The following is an 18,692-nucleotide window of genomic DNA, read 5'->3' on the forward strand; positions in this document are numbered from 1 at the left end:
AATATTGATTTAAGTTTTTGTTTAAATTTGTTATTATAGTGCTAAAATAAATTGTTAAATATATAAAGATAAATATTTTTTTGGATGTGCGTTTATGGGATATTGTAGTTTTAGCTTAATTATAATTAATTCTAAAGATTACAATTATTTTTCTATGAATAGAAATTGTACAATATTATCAGGCCGGTTGACAATAAATCTTCAATAAGTCAGCCGGTAATAATAATGCAAATAATACAGGCAAAGATACAGGATGGGCCGTACTATGTAGATGAAAAACTTCAAAATTTAGACATCGTTTGTCAAGGTTTTGTTATGACCGCGCATATAAGGTTTGTAGATTGTAAATTTTTTGTTCTATGTGAAAATTATAGGTTATTGTTACTTAATAATCTATTCGGTAAAAACAATGTAAAAATCGATTCATATTAGGCTAAATATACTTTAATAATCTTATCTAAATGACATATGTGTAAATATATCTTTTGGGAATCACACTACCTTATGCAGTGTCTGTGCCAAAAGATTCATTTCATATTAAGCTACTGCGGCTCATAGTGGTTATTGCCGTTCCTAAACAATAGTCAGTTTCAAACAGCATGGCGTGTGAACGACTTTTAATTTTTGTTATTACGCTTCTGTTATTGCAGTTGCAGAGCTGCTTTAGTGCTAAACGTCCAGTTGTTGATTTAAGCAAAGTGAATGCAGACTTTATTAACTGTCCATGCGAAAAGCCGCAACCTCGATCTGTTAAAGTGAAGACATTGATTAAAGGAGACGCCAATACGGTGAGTAGATTTTATTAAATATAAACAGGTTGTGTTGCAGTGTGGTGCATATTTTACCATTTCATTTGGTACTTTCGCTTTTTTTTCAATGTTACCCATTAACAATACTTATTTATTTTTTGCCTTTAAATCATCCCCAATTTTATGATCTGTTTTATAAAATAAAATTTATACAAAAAAAAACAGACTTATTTCAGAAGACTTAAAAGAAAAGAAAGATTTAAAAGACTTTTTTAGTGTTGATTTTTATGATAAAAAGTATAAATTGATAATTCTGGGAGTGTAAATGAAAATATTTTTTTTATTTATGTTAGGTTGATATGTTTTACAAGTTTAACTTTGTTATGTATTGTATTTAATAATATTTATATGTAATGTATCATAAATGTTATAAGAACTTTCACCATTATGATATTATTGTTATTCTGTTACATGTTCATATCAAACATATTTTAGTTATATAAAATAGTGACTTAAAAATAGACATTATAATCACTTGTTCTGTGTTAATAAAAATAATTTGTGTTTCATGGAGTGTTTATATAGTTAATCAATATGATACATTCTATAAGGAAGATGAAAATATTGAAATTATTTTAAAATATGTATATATTTTGTTGATTGTATATTATAGAACATGTATTAACATGTTGTTTAACCTACTTTACAACCTTACTATAGAAAAAAGGTTGACAGAATATTTGTCTTGTCACCTTTTTTTGATGAATTTATGTTTCATGGCCAGAATTTTTTATGATTCATTTTTTATATTTGAAAATAAATCGTCTCTTGTATAGTGTTCAAAGATGGGGGTTTGCCAGACAATATTAATGCAGATAATTTGTCATTTTGATAATAAGGCTTAGGAATCTTTCAATAAACTGATGAATTATGAATATATCTAACGTTGTTTTTAGAATTTTATTTTTTAAAAATTTTAGTATTTAGTAAGTTATTATAGTAGCTGTAAGTTGGCTTATCTGATAGAATATCGATAACGTTATATATAAATTTATGTCACTTATGTCGTTTATCCCATATTTTATGTAATAATTAAGATAATATTGTAACATTGTACTTTCTCGGTATTTTGGCATCGCAGTCGCGCGTATGATCAAGTGATAATCAGAAGAGACCATGTCTGGTGAGTATTGGATTTGCTTTTTCAAATCAGTAGTCAAGTATTGTTGTGTAAGAGGGTGGTTTGAATTGAATTTTTCAACAGTTTTCCTATAAATTTCTTTTCACGACATTGGTTGATCAGTTATGGTATCTTGGTATTGGTGTGGTATGGCATTGGGTTTTGTTGCATGTAGTGTACCATTTCTTGTATATTTTATACAAGGCATGCGATTGTTATATTTTTAACTGTGATGTAATTGCATTTTTTCGTTTTATATTGTCATAATACAGTTGTAGTGAAATTCCTTTTTGTGTAGTAACAATTTTTCTTCTCTTTAGATAGTTTCAAGGTCAATTATTTGTCTTTTTATTATTTAACCATTATTTTAAAATTATTAATTCTGTTGTTCAATCTCGGATGAAGATGTTATGGATATTTTAGATGTGTTCAATAGTCTAACAGTGTAAAACTTGCCTCCTGGTTCCAAATCTTCTAATTTTTAGGTTTTTCTGGCAACTTAGAAGCTTTATCTACTATAAATTTATACAATGCATATTATTGAAAATATTGATGATTGTCAGCTATGATTTCCCCTATATTTCAGGTATCAGAATCGGTTCAATTTTTTTTTGGTCGTCCTCATTAATTCATAACAAGAGGCTTAGAGAAGTGTCCACTTCTTCACCGATAGGCCGCCGTTGTTGCCGTAGCTCTTCGAACATTCTTCACTAAATGTTACTTACCACAATTGGCGATCGGCCGGCCGCACCTGATTGCTTTCTATGATTTCGGTTCATGTCTTTTGCGGAGCTGTTATTTAAGACACATTTTCGACAGATCTTCAGGCCATAACTTTTTGGTAAATTCTGCTTGGTCATGCGATCAGTCATTGGCTGAAACTCTGCAAGCGCCTATCCCATTGATGCAAAAAGTTGATAGTCGGACGGGGCAAGATGTGGAGATTATGGCGGGTGCGATAATATGTCCCATACAAGTACTTTCAATGCTTCCTTGACCGGTTTGGCTTTATGAGACGACGCGTTATTGCTCTACAATTATTTTACCGCGTCGTCGGGTGCATTCTAGTTGTTTCTCGGGCCCATTGAACGCTTCTGCCAATTATGTTTAATGTTTGGGTAGAGTTTTTGTCCAATAACTTTGTAGTACAGCTTTGAAGCTTGATGTCAGTAGAATAAAATGACGAATGTGTCAAATCATAACAGTGTATACTTAAGCCTAGTAACTTCCGTTAGAAAAACATTACCGATTTTCCGGTACGTCTAGTATAAACCAAATTGAAAAGAATGACGAGAAAATATCGGTCTTTGCACCTGATATTTTTATAATCCAAGTACTAAATCGATAGTCATATCTTAAAAGAATATTTATAAAAAACAATTTCAGTGTCTCGGCTCTCGTAGCGGCAATCTTTATTCCCGTTATCTTAATTGCTTGCGCCAGTAACAATTATATAAAGTATAATTGTCTTGTTGATGCGGATTTTTTTTTCAAATGGATTTAATGTTTGTTGATCGTGTCCCGTCGTAATTTTTCGGAATCCTGGCATAGATCGAGACAGAACGCGAATTGTGCCATCAGTTATCTGATTAATTAGCATTTAAGGTCAAGACAAAGTCATGATTCTATAACATTGAATGTTTCTATGCTAGAGAAATCTAGAAAGTCGTGGTTGCGGTCTGGTGTTGTCCTAAAAATAGGTTGCGTCGGATATTTGGGATATCATATTGCAATTTTTTTCAATAACGGCGGATCGATGTTGAAGTGCAATGAAACCAGCAGTGACGGTAATATTTAGATGAAAGAAAATCGATTTCAATGAGATGTAATTTATAATTTAATTGCGCGTTTAAAGTATCAGTTAATATTTACATTCGCGCGAAAAAACTTACACACAGTACAGCTGAAATTAATATCTATGCAATACTTGGGCTCAAAAGTTCCGTTCCGAAAAAAAAACACATAGATGGCGCTAGTTTTATTGCATTCACCGCTTTTTCAGTTAGTAGTAGCCTTCAAAAGAAATTTGTTAAAATTTCATCATATTCTACTTATAAGTTGACTTTTATTATTTTCTAAACAATGGATCAAAGAAAATTCGTGTTTTAATTTTACACTGTTTCTTGGCGGGAAAAAATACAGTTCAAGCGAAACAATGATTTGAAAAGTGTTATAAGGACTCTGCTCCATCAGAAACAACAATAAAGTGTTGTTTTGCCGTCTTCAAACGTGGTTGTAGAGATATCGATGATGTAGAATGTAGTGGACGTCCAAATGAGGTGGTAACACCAGAAAACATAAAAAAATCCGCAAAATTGTTTCGAATTATTAAAAAGTGAAGTTGCGTGAGTTGGCTAACATTGTAAGGATATTAAAAGAACGTGTTGGTTTTATATTGCATGAGCATTTGAGTATGAGAATGCTCTGTTCAAAGTGGATTCCGATGCTCACTGTTTACCAAAAACAAGAACGTGTTGATGATTCTAAGCAGTGTTTGGTCATGTTTAAACGTAAGAAATAGGAATATTTTGGGATAAATGGGGCTGAGTTGTACCGTAAAATGCCGACAGAGCAGCTTTTTCAGATCCGTATAAGCAATTAATCAATCCCACGGGCAGATTGTTGACGTTCCAAGAAATTAATAATAAAAAAAGAATTTCAATTAATATGATCAACTATCAACAAACACTATCAAGTCAAAGACCTTTTTGATCTGGAGATAAAGTTATCATTGTATTGGAGGTAATTTTAAGATTTATTAACAGTTTTCTATACATTTTATTGGTATTAAGTTTTAATACATTTCAGAGTTTATTAGTAAATTCATTTCGTAACAATGCAATAACCAAATATTGCAGGTAATAAATATGTTAATATTTGCATCAAGAGTTAAAATGCATATTGTAAAGAATATTAGTAGCGTTTGGAACAATCGACTGAAAACATTCGAAACAGTCGATAATTACAGAAGAGTCGAAACAATCGATAGTCGCAGAAGAGTCGAAACAGTCGATAGTTAAAAAACTAGAGACTGAAAATAGTAATTACTATTTTCAATCAAATGCACGGTTCGAGTGTTTTTATCAATTCATGATGTCAGACGAAGATGTACGAACCCCTTCCTGTATGTTCTGTGGATCTGCAAAAAAGCTGCTGCTGTATTTTAATATGTTAATTACAATTTTTAAATAATATACTATAATAAATATAGATAATACAATAGAACTTAAACAAAACTTAAAAACCAAAGAAGTAGATTAACCATAAATACTAAATAAAAATTAAACATACACCTAATCATAAAAAAACTAATTCATGACATTATTAAAAATGATCGCACAATAAATACTAGAGCTTTTTTAAATAATAAATAATAATAACAAAAATCGAGGGAGTAATCGAAATATTACCTATTATTGCCATAAAAAGAGTTAAAAGTATTTTACTGTTCATCATTCAAAATTTTAATCTTTTTACCCATTTACATTAACAATCTTGAAAAATATCGTTCCAAAATGCTACTCTATTAATATCCAATGTATTATTTACAAACAACTACCAAAAAAATCATAAAACTATATATATTACATATAAATCTATGTCAGCATAAATTGGGTACATTTTTGTCAAGGTCGCGACTAGGACGACAGAGTCAGAACGTTAAAAATCAGTCGAATGAAACTAGTAGATCCAAAGATAGTAACTAAAAGTACACGACTCAAACAGTCCATAGTAAATAGTAACAAAATCAGTCGGATCGAAAATAGTCGACTGAAACAGTGACTGGTAAGAAGTTGTAAAATCAGTCGAACCAAAAATAGCGACTGAAACAGTCGATAGTAAAATGTAGTCAATTACTAAACAGTCGACAGTCGATTTCAGTTCATAGTTCCCAAATCTAATTATTAGCTATTATAAAATACCATGTTAGTGAGTTTTAAGGCCTCGTGTGAAACACTAGACAAAGTAGAAAGCACTAGATTAACGAAAGCTATAGAAGACAAATTAAATATGATCTGTCTGCAATGGTGGGATTCCAGAATATGACATAAAATGATAGTTTAAAATAAATTAATGTACTGTTTATAGGAAAAAATATGACAGTTACTAGTTTAAAGATTGAATAGTGGAATAAATACGGAATGAACGATACAATTTTATTTAAAAATGTAGATAAAGAAACTATTCTTTTATCAAATTAGCCTGGTTTTTTAATCGATTTATTGTTTTTCACTATTTATTTTCGACAAATGTATAAATTTTTTTTATTACTCTTCGTGAGTCCACAATCTGCCCTATTGGCAATAAGTATTTCTTCTGTTTATATTATATATACATGGCATGTAGAAAATCACTTCATTAAGCAATCTTCTGTATAAAATATTATCTTAATTAATTAGTCTTATTCTAATGCTTATTCTAAACTCTACACATGTCCAGTATTCAGATCAGGTGGTGTTAAACGTTTTAGTCTACGCACTTCACTATCACGTCGCATATTTAGCTGATTAGCGAGTACATTGGGATGCACTGACACTCTTTCGAAGTACTTCACACAAACACGTTGGATTACACTCGTTATAGGTTCTAGAGGAATATCGCGTTGTATCACTTTATTTGAAATATAGTACGGAGCATCAACAATGGCACGCAACACCTTATTTTGGAACCGTTGAATGATGGATATATTAGATTTGCTAGCGGTACCCCATAGTTGAATTCCATATGTCCAAATGGGCTTGAGTATAGACTCATACAGCAATACCTTGTTATCTAATGATAACTTGGATTTGCGCCCAATGAGCCAATACATTTGATATAATTTTAGTCCTAGTTGTTTCCGTTTAGAGAGTATGTGCTTCTTCCAGGTTAGGCGTCGATCTAAATGCATACCAAGATCTTTAACATGCTCTGCTTGGGGGAGTTGACGATGATTGATATTTACTGGTGGACATGTTCTTCTACGCAGGGTAAACGTTATATGCGTGGATTTTGATTCATTGGCTTTAATGCGCTATGTCTTAAATGTATAAATGATCATTATTACAATAACACGTAAATGATAACACATGTAATGAAAATATGTAAAAAAAATGGGACAGTTAGAAGAAATTATAAATTATTAACAGTAATTTGGTAAATATTTTAAACCGTCGATGAATATTAAGATGTTTTACAATTAATGGAATAGATTATATAACTATATGACAATTTATTCTCTGAACTTTTATTAATTACTTTAGTTATTTACTTTATAGACCTGAGTTTTGAGGAGTCAATATTTCATTAAATTATTATAAATACATTACTTTAATACAAGTGCGTAATTGTATTCGTTATTGTTTTCATCAATATACAAATTTGTATTACTTATTATTTAAAGTTGACAAGAAATAATTGATAAGAGAAAGCAAAAAATACAAGAAAAAGTTAACAGCAAAGAAGTGGTAAGAATTGAACGTTGAGAGACAAATGAAACTTGAAAATTGCTTGAAAAAAGACTCTTGAAATGCCAAGAGACAAACGTATACTCAGGATCCGAATGAAGCAAAAATAGTAGAAATTGTAACGCGTGTATAATAATCAGTTGGGTCCGATGATTCAGTATCATCCAAAACCAGGCATACGATTTAGTAAGTCACTTCCATCTAATTCATAATTCTTTCCACCATAATGTACCGATTTAACATCTTTAAATGTATATATTTTTTATTTTTTATTGAAATAAACAACTCGTCTTTGCGTATTAATGTACGTAAAGAAGAGAGAAGATATCTTGTTATAATATTTTATTAACAACAACTCAACAATTATACTTAATTAAATTTCATAGTAAATAAGATTAGTGCGTGTTAGTTCTTCAGATAATTTACATGTATTTAATATACAGATATTTGTTAGTGTAATTAATGTTATACATCAATGTTTCTCATTTTATCATATTTTTGATGAAGTTATTAATTATATTTACTATTTTATGAGATAAACATTATTAACCTAATAAATTGTGGTCGAATTTCGACCACAAGGGCAAATATAATAAACGGATCTAGAGAACTGAATGAATTTTTTAAAAGATCCGGAAAATTATTGTATATACAATAATCGATCCATTCAAGGGTCATTAATGATAAAGATAAACAAGATTTATCAAATTGTTTTTAATTCTACGTTAACGGCGAACGAAATGGCTTCTGCAGCTCATGCAAAAGCAATTGCAAGAAATGTTTAACTTCTTCTATATGATGCTGGGTATTCAAGAAGAAATAAAGTTTTACAAGAATCACCTTTAAGCGAAAAACATTAGGAACAATGCTTACGATTATTTATTACAGGTATTCATTATTGAAAAAATTAAGAATATTGATAAGTGTTTACCTAACTGTGTTATTGTTTGATCGTATCCTTTGAATGACACCGTTTTACCCAACATTTATTTTAAAAATGCAAGCTTAATGCTGATGACCGTGGTTCGGAGCCTACGTTAAACTTTAGGTTCAGTCCAGATAAACCCATAGTTGGTAAACGGAGACTTTAAAATATATGTATATATAAAAAATATTGTTATTTTAAAATTAAAACTGAGGTTACTGAGATTTTACCTGAATTAATGATATAAAAATTTAAAATTCGCCATGTACGTCAAACTCCATTCAGAAACGATATATTGATGTTATTTTTCGTTTCTTAACTATTATTTTCGAATTTCAACGTTTTAGCATTTTAGCGCCGTTCGATTTTGTATGGACTATTTATCTTATATTTCATAGTTAAAAAATATATTTTTTACTTCCAACGAAAATACATACATAGCATATTACATAGCGTTATTGGACAGTTTGAAGTACGATATCGCCGAAAACGGCCGCATTTTAAGAAAAAGAAAGTGCTGCTTCACCAAAACAACGCACCGTTTCACAAGTCAGTGAAAACGATGGCAAAAATCCATACTTTGGGCTTCGAATTGCTTCCTCATCCACCGTGTTTTCCACATCCGACCCACAGCGGCTATTTTCTGTTCTCAGACATCAAAAGAACTCTCGCTGGGAAGAATTTTCGTCGAATGAAAAGGTGATCGCCGAAATTGAGGCCTATTTTGAAGCAAAGCACAAATCGTACTACAAAAATGGTATCGAAAAGTCGCTATAATCAGTGTATCACCCTTGAAGGGAATTATGTTGAATAAAAAGAACTAATTTTGCCAAAAAAATGTGTTTTACTATGGTAGGTCGGGGACTTTTCAATTGGCCTGTTATTATCGGCCCATTAGAAGGTTACGAGCAAAACAGAAATATTATGAACAGTAGTGCCACCCTTGTTATAGATCGAATTATTATGGAATTATGTGTCAAATATTTTTAGATATTCAGTTGTATTAAATATTTCAAAATAACTGAACAGTTAGTATAAACAATGATGTTATTGTACTGTAACATCAAATATTATTGACATACCTTTATTTTTTCATCTGATAATACTATGAAACTGTACTTTAATTTTCAATAATAATTGTTAATTAATAATGATTAATAAATGCATTGCTTTTATTTAAACACAATTCATCAACATACATTTTTTTGAGGTATTTCATATGCCACGTTCTAAAAGAATGTAAGACATAAAAATATAAAATATCCCCAATATTCGCAACAATTATTATTGGCTCATTAGCAGGTTACGAGTAAAACTGAAGTATTATCAACAGTGATGTCACCTTTTTTATTTTTGGATATTCAGATATGTCTTAAATATTCAGAAATAACTGAATAATTGGTATAAATAATGATATTGTTGTATTGTAACACCAAAAAATTGCAATAATTATCATAAAATCAATAATATCATATCATGGTGTCATAAAAATACGAACACTTGAATCGATGCGATCAAATGATGAGTTTGGTACGACCGTTTGATGCATTAAAATAATCATGATCTAATAATAGCCTAGTTTGTGAATAACAATTGAAACCTATTGTTTCGCTTGTTCGAGTTAACATATAAATAATTTTTAATAGTATAGAAAAATACGTGTAATATATGTATTTTTTAAATTAATATGTATAATTCTAGGGGATCTTTCTATTCTTACTTTCTTTATTTTGAAATATTTTATAATTTATTATTTTTCATCGCTTATCATAAATAGTTTCATAGTCATCCTAAGCAGCAGTGAACTCACGTCAACTCAATTTATGGCTTCAATGTTGCAATGTTGCAATGTTGCTACGTTTAACTTTGACTTTTAGTTGATTTTAACATGGTTATATAAAAATATTCTAAATTAAATAAAAATGATGAAACAAAAATATTATAAAATGTATAGTCTATCCAAAGTTATTTTGTGCATACGTCATTTAAATTTGTGACGTCAAAACGTCGCAATGTTGCAGTATCAACTCTGAGTTTTAGTTCAGTTTGGCTTTGACTCACAACAAAATTCTAATCTAAATAAAATAATTAAACAAAAATACTGTTATTAAATGTAATTTATTTTAACATTATAGTATATCTATCTAAAACTACAGTTAAGTACACAGTTATAATATTTATAGGTTGGGGCTGTGTTTGATTATATTGATTGAATTCTTTTCCATACCACCCATGAGTTAGAGCTGAAGGTTTTATGTAGTTGTATCCTGGAGGCTTAATTAACAATTCTAAATCCATTAAAATTATTTTACTTTCATTAGAGGATATATTTATTTATTTTCTTCGTTGCAGTGTCTCCTTGTGAAGTTATTTTAATACCTCTGTATTTCCCTCACTGCATTCTCCTTAATGCACTCTCCATTTCTACAAAAGAATCAATATTCATTCTCACCTCATACATTCTAATCTAATGCTCATGTATAATTTTGAACAATCACACAAATATCGATATGATGTACAATATGATATACACGTTCACTTGATATCTTTATATTGTCTGCTATTTCATTCAATTTCAATTTACGGTCATTCAAAATCATTTTGTGGATTTTTAAATGTTTTCGTCGGTAACAACCTCTTTTGGGTGTCCACTGCGTTCACCGTTTTCGGTGCTCATTTCACCACGTCTAAACTTAGCATACCAATCCTTGATGGTTGATTTTACTGGGGCAGTGTCTGAAAACTCGCCATCAAGCCAAGTTTTTGCTTCAACTGTATTTTTTCCCTCTAAAAAGCAATATTTTATCAACACGCGAAATTCCTTTTTATAAATTTTTTTCACAATAACAAAAGTTGCTTCACTCAAAATGCTATAATTCTATAATTCACAAACTAATGATCCGACACCTATCAATTTTATACAGGCATCTTTTGAGGGTAAGGACTAACTAAAAACTAAAAAACATATGGATTTAATTCTAGTAGCGCCATCTATTAGTTAGTATATCTAACAACTACATAATTTCAAGTCCCTAGAACCTAGTAACATTTCATTATTGTATTTAACACAGAAGCCTTATTTTAACTAAAGAAGAAATGCTATACTTGACCATTAACATGTTGAAATCGATGGAGCATGATTGTTATAAGGTTCACACAGCATTTGTTTTTTAAGATTTTCTCTTCAAGTTGGTGTTATAAGTAAAACTTTCCACAAATGCGATTAAATTGCTACAAATTCATACTGAAAATGTTGCACCTGATATTTTATTACAAGCCAATTCAAATACTGGCCAACATTGTCCTATAATACGAAATGAGATTAAAAACTTCTTAAAAATGCAAACATATGTACCAAAACATAACGTGGATTTAATTTAGTTCCCTTCTCAATTACTTAACTTTTGTTTTGTTTCAGTATGAACCGCCGTTCATCATTTTGCATCGATGTGGTCACTCGGGAAGCTGTAAATTAGATACCGAAAAATGTAGCGCGTCCAAGAAGAAACCACTACGTTTAGAAATCAAAATGGTCCAAGGTGACGAGGTGAAAATTATACAGGTCAAAGTCACGAACCACACGGAGTGTTCGTGTTTGTCTGAGAATACGCCAATAAAATGAATTAATTTTTAATTTAATTTTAGCTTATACTCATAAGATACAAATTATTGGTCTTATGTTGATCTGATTTTATTTAATCAAGTCCCGTCGTCGTTCGACGGGTCTTAAGATGATATTCTAGTTTAGAATTGGAAGAGAAAAATTAAGCAATATGTTTACTATATTTTTTTTAACTAGATTTATTAATATTTAAAGATAACACGGGTCAACACAAAATTTGACTTTGACGTTAAAGCATTAAATTCCAATTATTTAGACCGTAATTAGACGAAAAAAAAGGCATGAAAAAGTTTGCTTTTTTATTTAGGAAACCCCTTGAACGATATTTTTCAAAATATGTGATGTTAATTTTAATTATTTTTATTAAGTTTTACTATCAAAATAACTTATAAAAAAGTAGAAAATATTTTAAAAGTGTATGCTTTTACTTTTTCTTTTATATTCATAGGTACTATCTCCTAATAAACCCCAAAAAATATAATACCCCTTAATGTTTTCATTCTATTCATATATGTATAACATCATCAAGCAAATTCCACTGTTTCAAGCGAGAGCCTAAAAGCTTTGTTTTACTTTCTGGCAAATTTAAATCCCGAACTAAGTCATTAAAATCTTCTGTAATAATAAGATGGTGTTTTGGTTGTTCTGGTGTAGGTAAAATCTCCTTATCGGAATTACTTTTATGAGAACTAAGAGATGTGGCTCAGGTACTGGTCGTGTCACACCATCATGTGCGACTGGAGCAGAAGAGGATTCCAGATCAGGATATTCGATAGGTTTTGCATTTTTACCTCTACGTCTTTTATTCGGATTCACAATGCAAAAGTAGCAGTCGTTAACGTGATCTTTTGGTTCTCGCCTGATTCTTGGTGCTGCACATTTCATTGTCCTTTTCTCATCTCGATACCAACCTAAAATATAGAAATATAATTTAATATGTCTATTATATTTAATTCACCATTTAATTAAAATTTGCTGATTATCTTCCAAACATCTTTTACAAGCAACATGCGGAGCCCATGTCTTGACTTGATTCCGAACAGGACATGTTCCGACATACTTCACAGAGAACCTGAGATGTATTTAATTCGTATTTTACATCTCGTAACTTTAATAAATTGCTCACATATATAACAAAATGCATCAGGATCATATTTACACTTTCGCGACGATATTTTAAGGTATTCTAGATTTGCACAAAACACCTGATCGTTGTTTATCACTCTAGTGCCATCTATCAGCGCTGTGTGAACACTACTCTGATCGCGCGGTATTTTTAAATGTATTAAAAATAATTAACATTTATAAAAAATTCAAATATGAGTATTATTACTATAAATATTATAAAAGCAAACTTTATATTAAAAAAAACGGTAATTTTTTTTCGTTTTTGTTCATAACTAAGCGGAAAATCAACTTTAGGACAAAGAACGAAAATCTTTTCGTAGAGTCGTGTAATACTTTGTTTTGGAATCAGTGTGTAATTCTATACCTTTGGTTGGTACAACTACAAAGTTAAACACCACAAGACTATACTGGTTTCAAGACCTGTTGGTAAAGTAAAACCCATTCCCTCCCATTTTATCCGAACTGAATATGGCTTCCACCTGTGTTTTGAGATCAAGGTTAATGCTTAGATATTTCGCTCTTTTTCCATACGGAACTACTTGTTGATTTAGATGTACTGTCCTGCGCTCGATTCTTTTGTCGGTGAAATCAATATGCTTTGATTTATATTTATTCTTAAGAGGTTAAGCTTTGGAAATATGAAAAATATCGAATTTTTCAAACTCCTAGACTAGAATAACTCCTTAAGGTAACAAACACAATGTTCCAAAGAAACAGGAATTTTTTAAACTCAAAAATATTTTTGACGGTGGTACTTCGTAGACTTCTTCAAAAGATCCGTCTTACTGCTCTTACAAAATACTTTTTACGGAAATCAAAGCAAATACATGGTCTCAAGTAATTACTTTAAAAACTTCCGTTTATTTTGGAACCTACCTTGATGTTGCTACTTAATTTTGTTAAATTTACCAGTATTTAAAGACCAGTTACTATCAGTGATATAGTGATTTTATTTGAATTCTAAGTCAACCTAATTTAACATTTTATTTATATTAGTAATAATTATCTTTAATTATAAGGTAAATTATAAGTTTTATATTGTATTTATATATTGATTAATGAAAAGTTACCTGCTTCCATTGGTTGTATTTTTATATGTGAAATAAATTGATGTTTTCAAAACGTTTTTCATTTTCAACAAATTTTTCCTAATTTATTGTGGTTGTGTTTCGTGGGCTAGGTACAAAGCTGGGCAGAATAAATGCTTTGACTCAATTAAACTATAATAGACAGAGTCCGTTCAATAAAATAGTGAACTCACGTCATTTGAATTGATGACGTCAAAACGTCGCTATGTTGCCGCATCAACTTTGAGTGTTGTTCATTTTGGTTTTGATATACAACAGAACTCTAATCTAAATGAAAAAAACAAATATAACTATAATAAATAAATTTTAAACAAAAATGCTATTAACGAATTTTACTGGCCCCTCTTGCCCCTGTTGCCATTATCTTTCTTCGTTCCCATTCGAAGTAATTGATTAGAGATACAATCGGTTCTGTTTGGCATCGGCATTTTTTTTTGCAAAACAAGCAAAGCGTTAAATCGTTTCATGGTTTATAAACTGTAATTGATTTTTGCAGGCTGGTTCGGTTACATGTTCAAACTTATCAGACAGCATCGTGTCTCTTTTTAACTAGAATAAAATGAGAAGGAAAATATTATCTGTTTTTAAAATCTATGTAAGAATTGCGGCGGATAATAAATTAAACACTTTTATTTCGAATAGAGTATATTTAAAATACAAAATTACTATTAAGCCGGCTTGGTGGCGCAGTGATAAAGGCGATAAGACGGTCTTCTGTACTGTTGCAATTGCCGCGGGTTCGAATCCTGCTGGGGCATGGTCGTAAATTTATGTTTGTGATTGTTCAAGAGTGTAAAATTCGACAAGGAAAATGATCCCAGTCACGCCAGTAACCAGGCTGGGTAAGACCGGATGTCTTCTGGGATGATTTCTAAAGTCAGTTAATAAGCTTAATGCTGAGGACCGTGGTTCGGAGTCCACGTTAAACTTTAGGTTCAGTCCAGATAAACCCATAGTTGGTAAAAGGAGACTTATTATTTAATTTATTATAATAATTATTTAAAATATAACATAAAAAATACAATCAAGTGTTACAGTACAATCCAGCCAGTAGATTAATAAAAAAACAGACAAAAGGCGTCTTGTTGGAACATGAAAATCAGCTAAAGAAAACAATCTTTCTATAATATAAATAAATTTTTTATATTTGGATAGCATTCAAAGATTGTAAACATTTTGTTTTTTTTTTCGTTTATGACGCCGATAAATTCTCCATTGTTGATCTCTGTGGTTGATCACAATTGTTGTCCCTACCCATAAAAACAATAAAATTACCCTCCTACAATCATAATTTCCTACGAGTCCTACAGTTTTATTCCCATTGTATTTAGTAGTATTAGTAAAATTTCAACTATGTTTCATTATTTTCAACTTCAATTTCAGCCATCTTTAGAATTTTTTATGTATTGTCCAAAGTAAGTTTAAAGGAAATTCTTGATAAAATGTTATGCCAGCAAATTCTTTTTTAAAACCATTACTTGTGTTCAACAATTCCAGAAGAGGGAAATATAATAAGAAAAGTAATCATTAGCTGTTGCTTGTTGTGTAAAAGGAAAAAATAAAAAAATTTTGAATGGCTACATATCTTATGGATAGAGTCCAATTAAGCACCTATAAAAATACATAAAAAGAAAAGGAGGTTTCGTAATCAAAACTTTAACATGTAACTACTATCCTGGACCAATTATTTTTTATTTTATAGATTTTTATGTTATAATATAAATAGTTCCTATAGTAATTACTTATTTATTACTAACGATGATTTCACCTTTCATGTACAGTGTCTGTGCTGTACCTGAATCGTTCTTCAAGGGTTTGCATTGGATGGACTGTTATGTCTTGCTTATTCTTTGTGCTATTGTTTTGATAAATAATGGTCAATTAAAAAGTGATGCGTTAATTTGGAAACAATAGTGAGTTTAGTTTAGGCTGATTCGTCCGTATAAACAATAATAATTAAAATAATTGTGGTTTACAGAATTACTAACACGTTTCTTGGGAAAATATAAAACACTACAGTGAATACTTAAATTTTAGAGATTTTAGTACATCATATCTGAACCTTTCTTAAATTGGCATACTCTAGAGCTGTGGATTTTGGAATAAATGTTCATTTTATATAGGAAATCAGATCATTGTGTCTAATTTTGTGGTGTGATTTTAGGTGTTTTTTTCTACAAGCTTCTAACATGTCAACTGAAAAGTCCTCGGCCTGAAACATAGATGGCGCTACGCTGGATTTAATTCTATCCATATATTTTTTAGTTAGCCCTAACCCTCAAAAAAAGCGTGTATACATTTGACAGCTGTCGGATCATTAGTTTGTGAATTATAACATTTTGAGTGAAACAATTTTTGTTATTGTGAAAAAAAAATGGATAAAAAGGAATTTCGCGTGTTAATAAAATATTTGAAATTGGCATTAGAGAAGCAATATGTCTCCTGAGGAAATGCCAAATGCTGTTCAGCTAAACTACCTAGCAAGGATTAAGAACTTGGCATCCAACTGGATTTTTCACTAAAGGGTTCCCAGCTACGTTGTTATGGTTTTTATGTTGAATTTAAAACCTATGTAATTGAACAAGCATTGTCAAATTTAACATATTAGAAAAGATTTCCTTTAATTTTTAAAATTTACCGTTGATTTAAATTAAAAAAGATAAAATACATTTCGGTAGAATATATTATTTATTTAATTAGTAACAAAGGTACATTTGTTAAATAATGCCTGATTTTCCTATATTTTAAGTTACAATTGGTTTAAATTAAAAACGATAAAATACATTTCATTAGAATATATTATTTATTTGACTAATAATAAAAGTACATTTGTTAAATAATACTTAATTTCCTTATTCAGTCTTATAAGAAATACACGTGGTAAATAAATAAATAAATAAATGAATAAATACATGTCAATGAAAATTCATGTCTATATGATAGACAAAACTAAATTTTTTTTATATCTATTTTATATTTGCGTTTTTTGGTACGCATATGCAACTGGTATGGTTCGTTGCTTCTATAACCATCTTGTCCATAGAATAACCATCTACATAAGACACCGTTAATTTTACGCTATCGACATGTTCTGGCCCACAAGTTTCAGTACCATCCGGACAACATCCCGAATTTCCACAACGATGCAGGACGACATATGCGGGATAATACTATAAAGACACACACTAAAGTTTTCGCATTGTACGAATGTTTTAAGATCTTACCACGAATGCTTTATTACCAACGATTTCTTCGACTTCTATCGCTCGCGGTTGAGGTATATGACACGGAAACGCATCGGAAATTTCATTAACTTCTTCGTAATTGAGATATCTGCTGGCGACCAAGCTTACAACCGAAACGGTAATAACGAGACAAGCTACGAAATGCATTTTCGTGTGCTCTCTGTCACACTTCAAACTAAAATAATAGCCTGGGTAGTTATAGCACACTTTATATATCCATCTCTGAGGATCCCCGAATGAATCATTCTTTGATCAACTTCTGAACAAATTAAAATGCGTTAAAAAAGTATTGACATTACAATAATCAAATCTATTTCTAATTTTTATTTATTATTATAATCTATATTTAATATTCTAATGTTGTTTAATAATTATTTAGTTATTGACCAGAATAAAGTTGTTAACATATATTTTAAGAAGTTTCCAAGTGCTTGTAATAATACACATTTTTTTATCAAGTTTGTATGGCTTAATTAATTTTATTTTACATTGAAGAAAATTGTTTAAAAATTACTTTTTTAATTATCTAGTTGATAATTATAAATATAAGTTTTTATTCATAATTTAGTATGATGTACCATGGAAAAAATTAATTTAAACCCGAATTCCTGTTGGGCAGACTGTGTTATTTGTGACTAAATAACATAAAAGCATCACTTTATCTTGGTTGGCCGAGCTTTTGTTTAGTAACGCTTCTAAATTTTGACGTGTCCGCATCAGCCAAGAATCAGGATCAAAAAATCAAGTAACTCTTACTTAAGTAATCTTAAAATAATATAGAAATGACTTTACAAGTTGGTAAGTACTTCATATTGTTAAAGATAAAAGTTTTTTATAGTTTAGAAATATCTAGCCGAATTGGTGTAAACGAAAACAGTCAGTTTATGAAAAAATATTGCCTCTTCTTATTGTTTATGAACCATCAAAACTTTGAGAGATAAAATAATGATTGTAGTAAAGTTGTTGGCCACTAAAGATGAATAAGTATCTCATTCTCGCAGGCGACTTTTAGTAATTTACACCATATTTGGATATGGGCCAAACTAATTCCAGTTTAAATTGAAGAGAAAGACATCGGGTTATTTTTGAAGAGGCTTCAATTAAAACAAAAGAGGAGTCGCAGCTGACTTAGCGGACAGAACTCTAGAGGAGCTGCAGCAAACTACATACATGGTAGCAGGAAGTAGTCGCGTTCAATCTGCAATATCTTATTCAATATTACAGTATCAATATTCAGTTAATATCTTGATATCAAACCTTACTTATTACACATTTAAGAAAATTTTTTCTTGCAAATTCTTTGTAAAT

At 30.3% G+C, this 18,692-nt stretch overlaps 2 protein-coding genes across 2 annotated transcripts; one reads left to right on the forward strand and one right to left on the reverse strand.

Annotated features, from left to right (window-relative positions):
- Window positions 1-458: 458 nt before the first annotated feature.
- LOC143199098 (uncharacterized) lies at window positions 459-14,173 on the forward strand. The gene is made up of 2 exons (XM_076408847.1): window positions 459-788; window positions 11,720-14,173. Exons 1-2 carry the CDS (start codon window positions 600-602, stop codon window positions 11,921-11,923), a joined length of 393 nt encoding a protein of 130 aa, XP_076264962.1. The 5' UTR covers window positions 459-599; the 3' UTR covers window positions 11,924-14,173.
- A 2,760-nt stretch (window positions 14,174-16,933) lies between these two features.
- On the reverse strand, window positions 16,934-17,545 carry LOC143198212 (snake venom vascular endothelial growth factor toxin-like). Its single transcript, XM_076407323.1, has 2 exons — window positions 17,364-17,545; window positions 16,934-17,309 (listed from the first exon to the last, which is right to left on the reverse strand). Exons 1-2 carry the CDS (start codon window positions 17,529-17,531, stop codon window positions 17,106-17,108), a joined length of 372 nt encoding a protein of 123 aa, XP_076263438.1. The 5' UTR covers window positions 17,532-17,545; the 3' UTR covers window positions 16,934-17,105.
- Between the last annotated feature and the right edge of the window lie 1,147 nt (window positions 17,546-18,692).

The sequence above is a fragment of the Rhynchophorus ferrugineus genome, unplaced genomic scaffold (assembly GCF_030347505.1).
Source record: "Rhynchophorus ferrugineus isolate W39M unplaced genomic scaffold, kcgeb_rfMv2 rfM6, whole genome shotgun sequence".
Lineage (NCBI taxonomy): Eukaryota > Metazoa > Arthropoda > Insecta > Coleoptera > Curculionidae > Rhynchophorus > Rhynchophorus ferrugineus.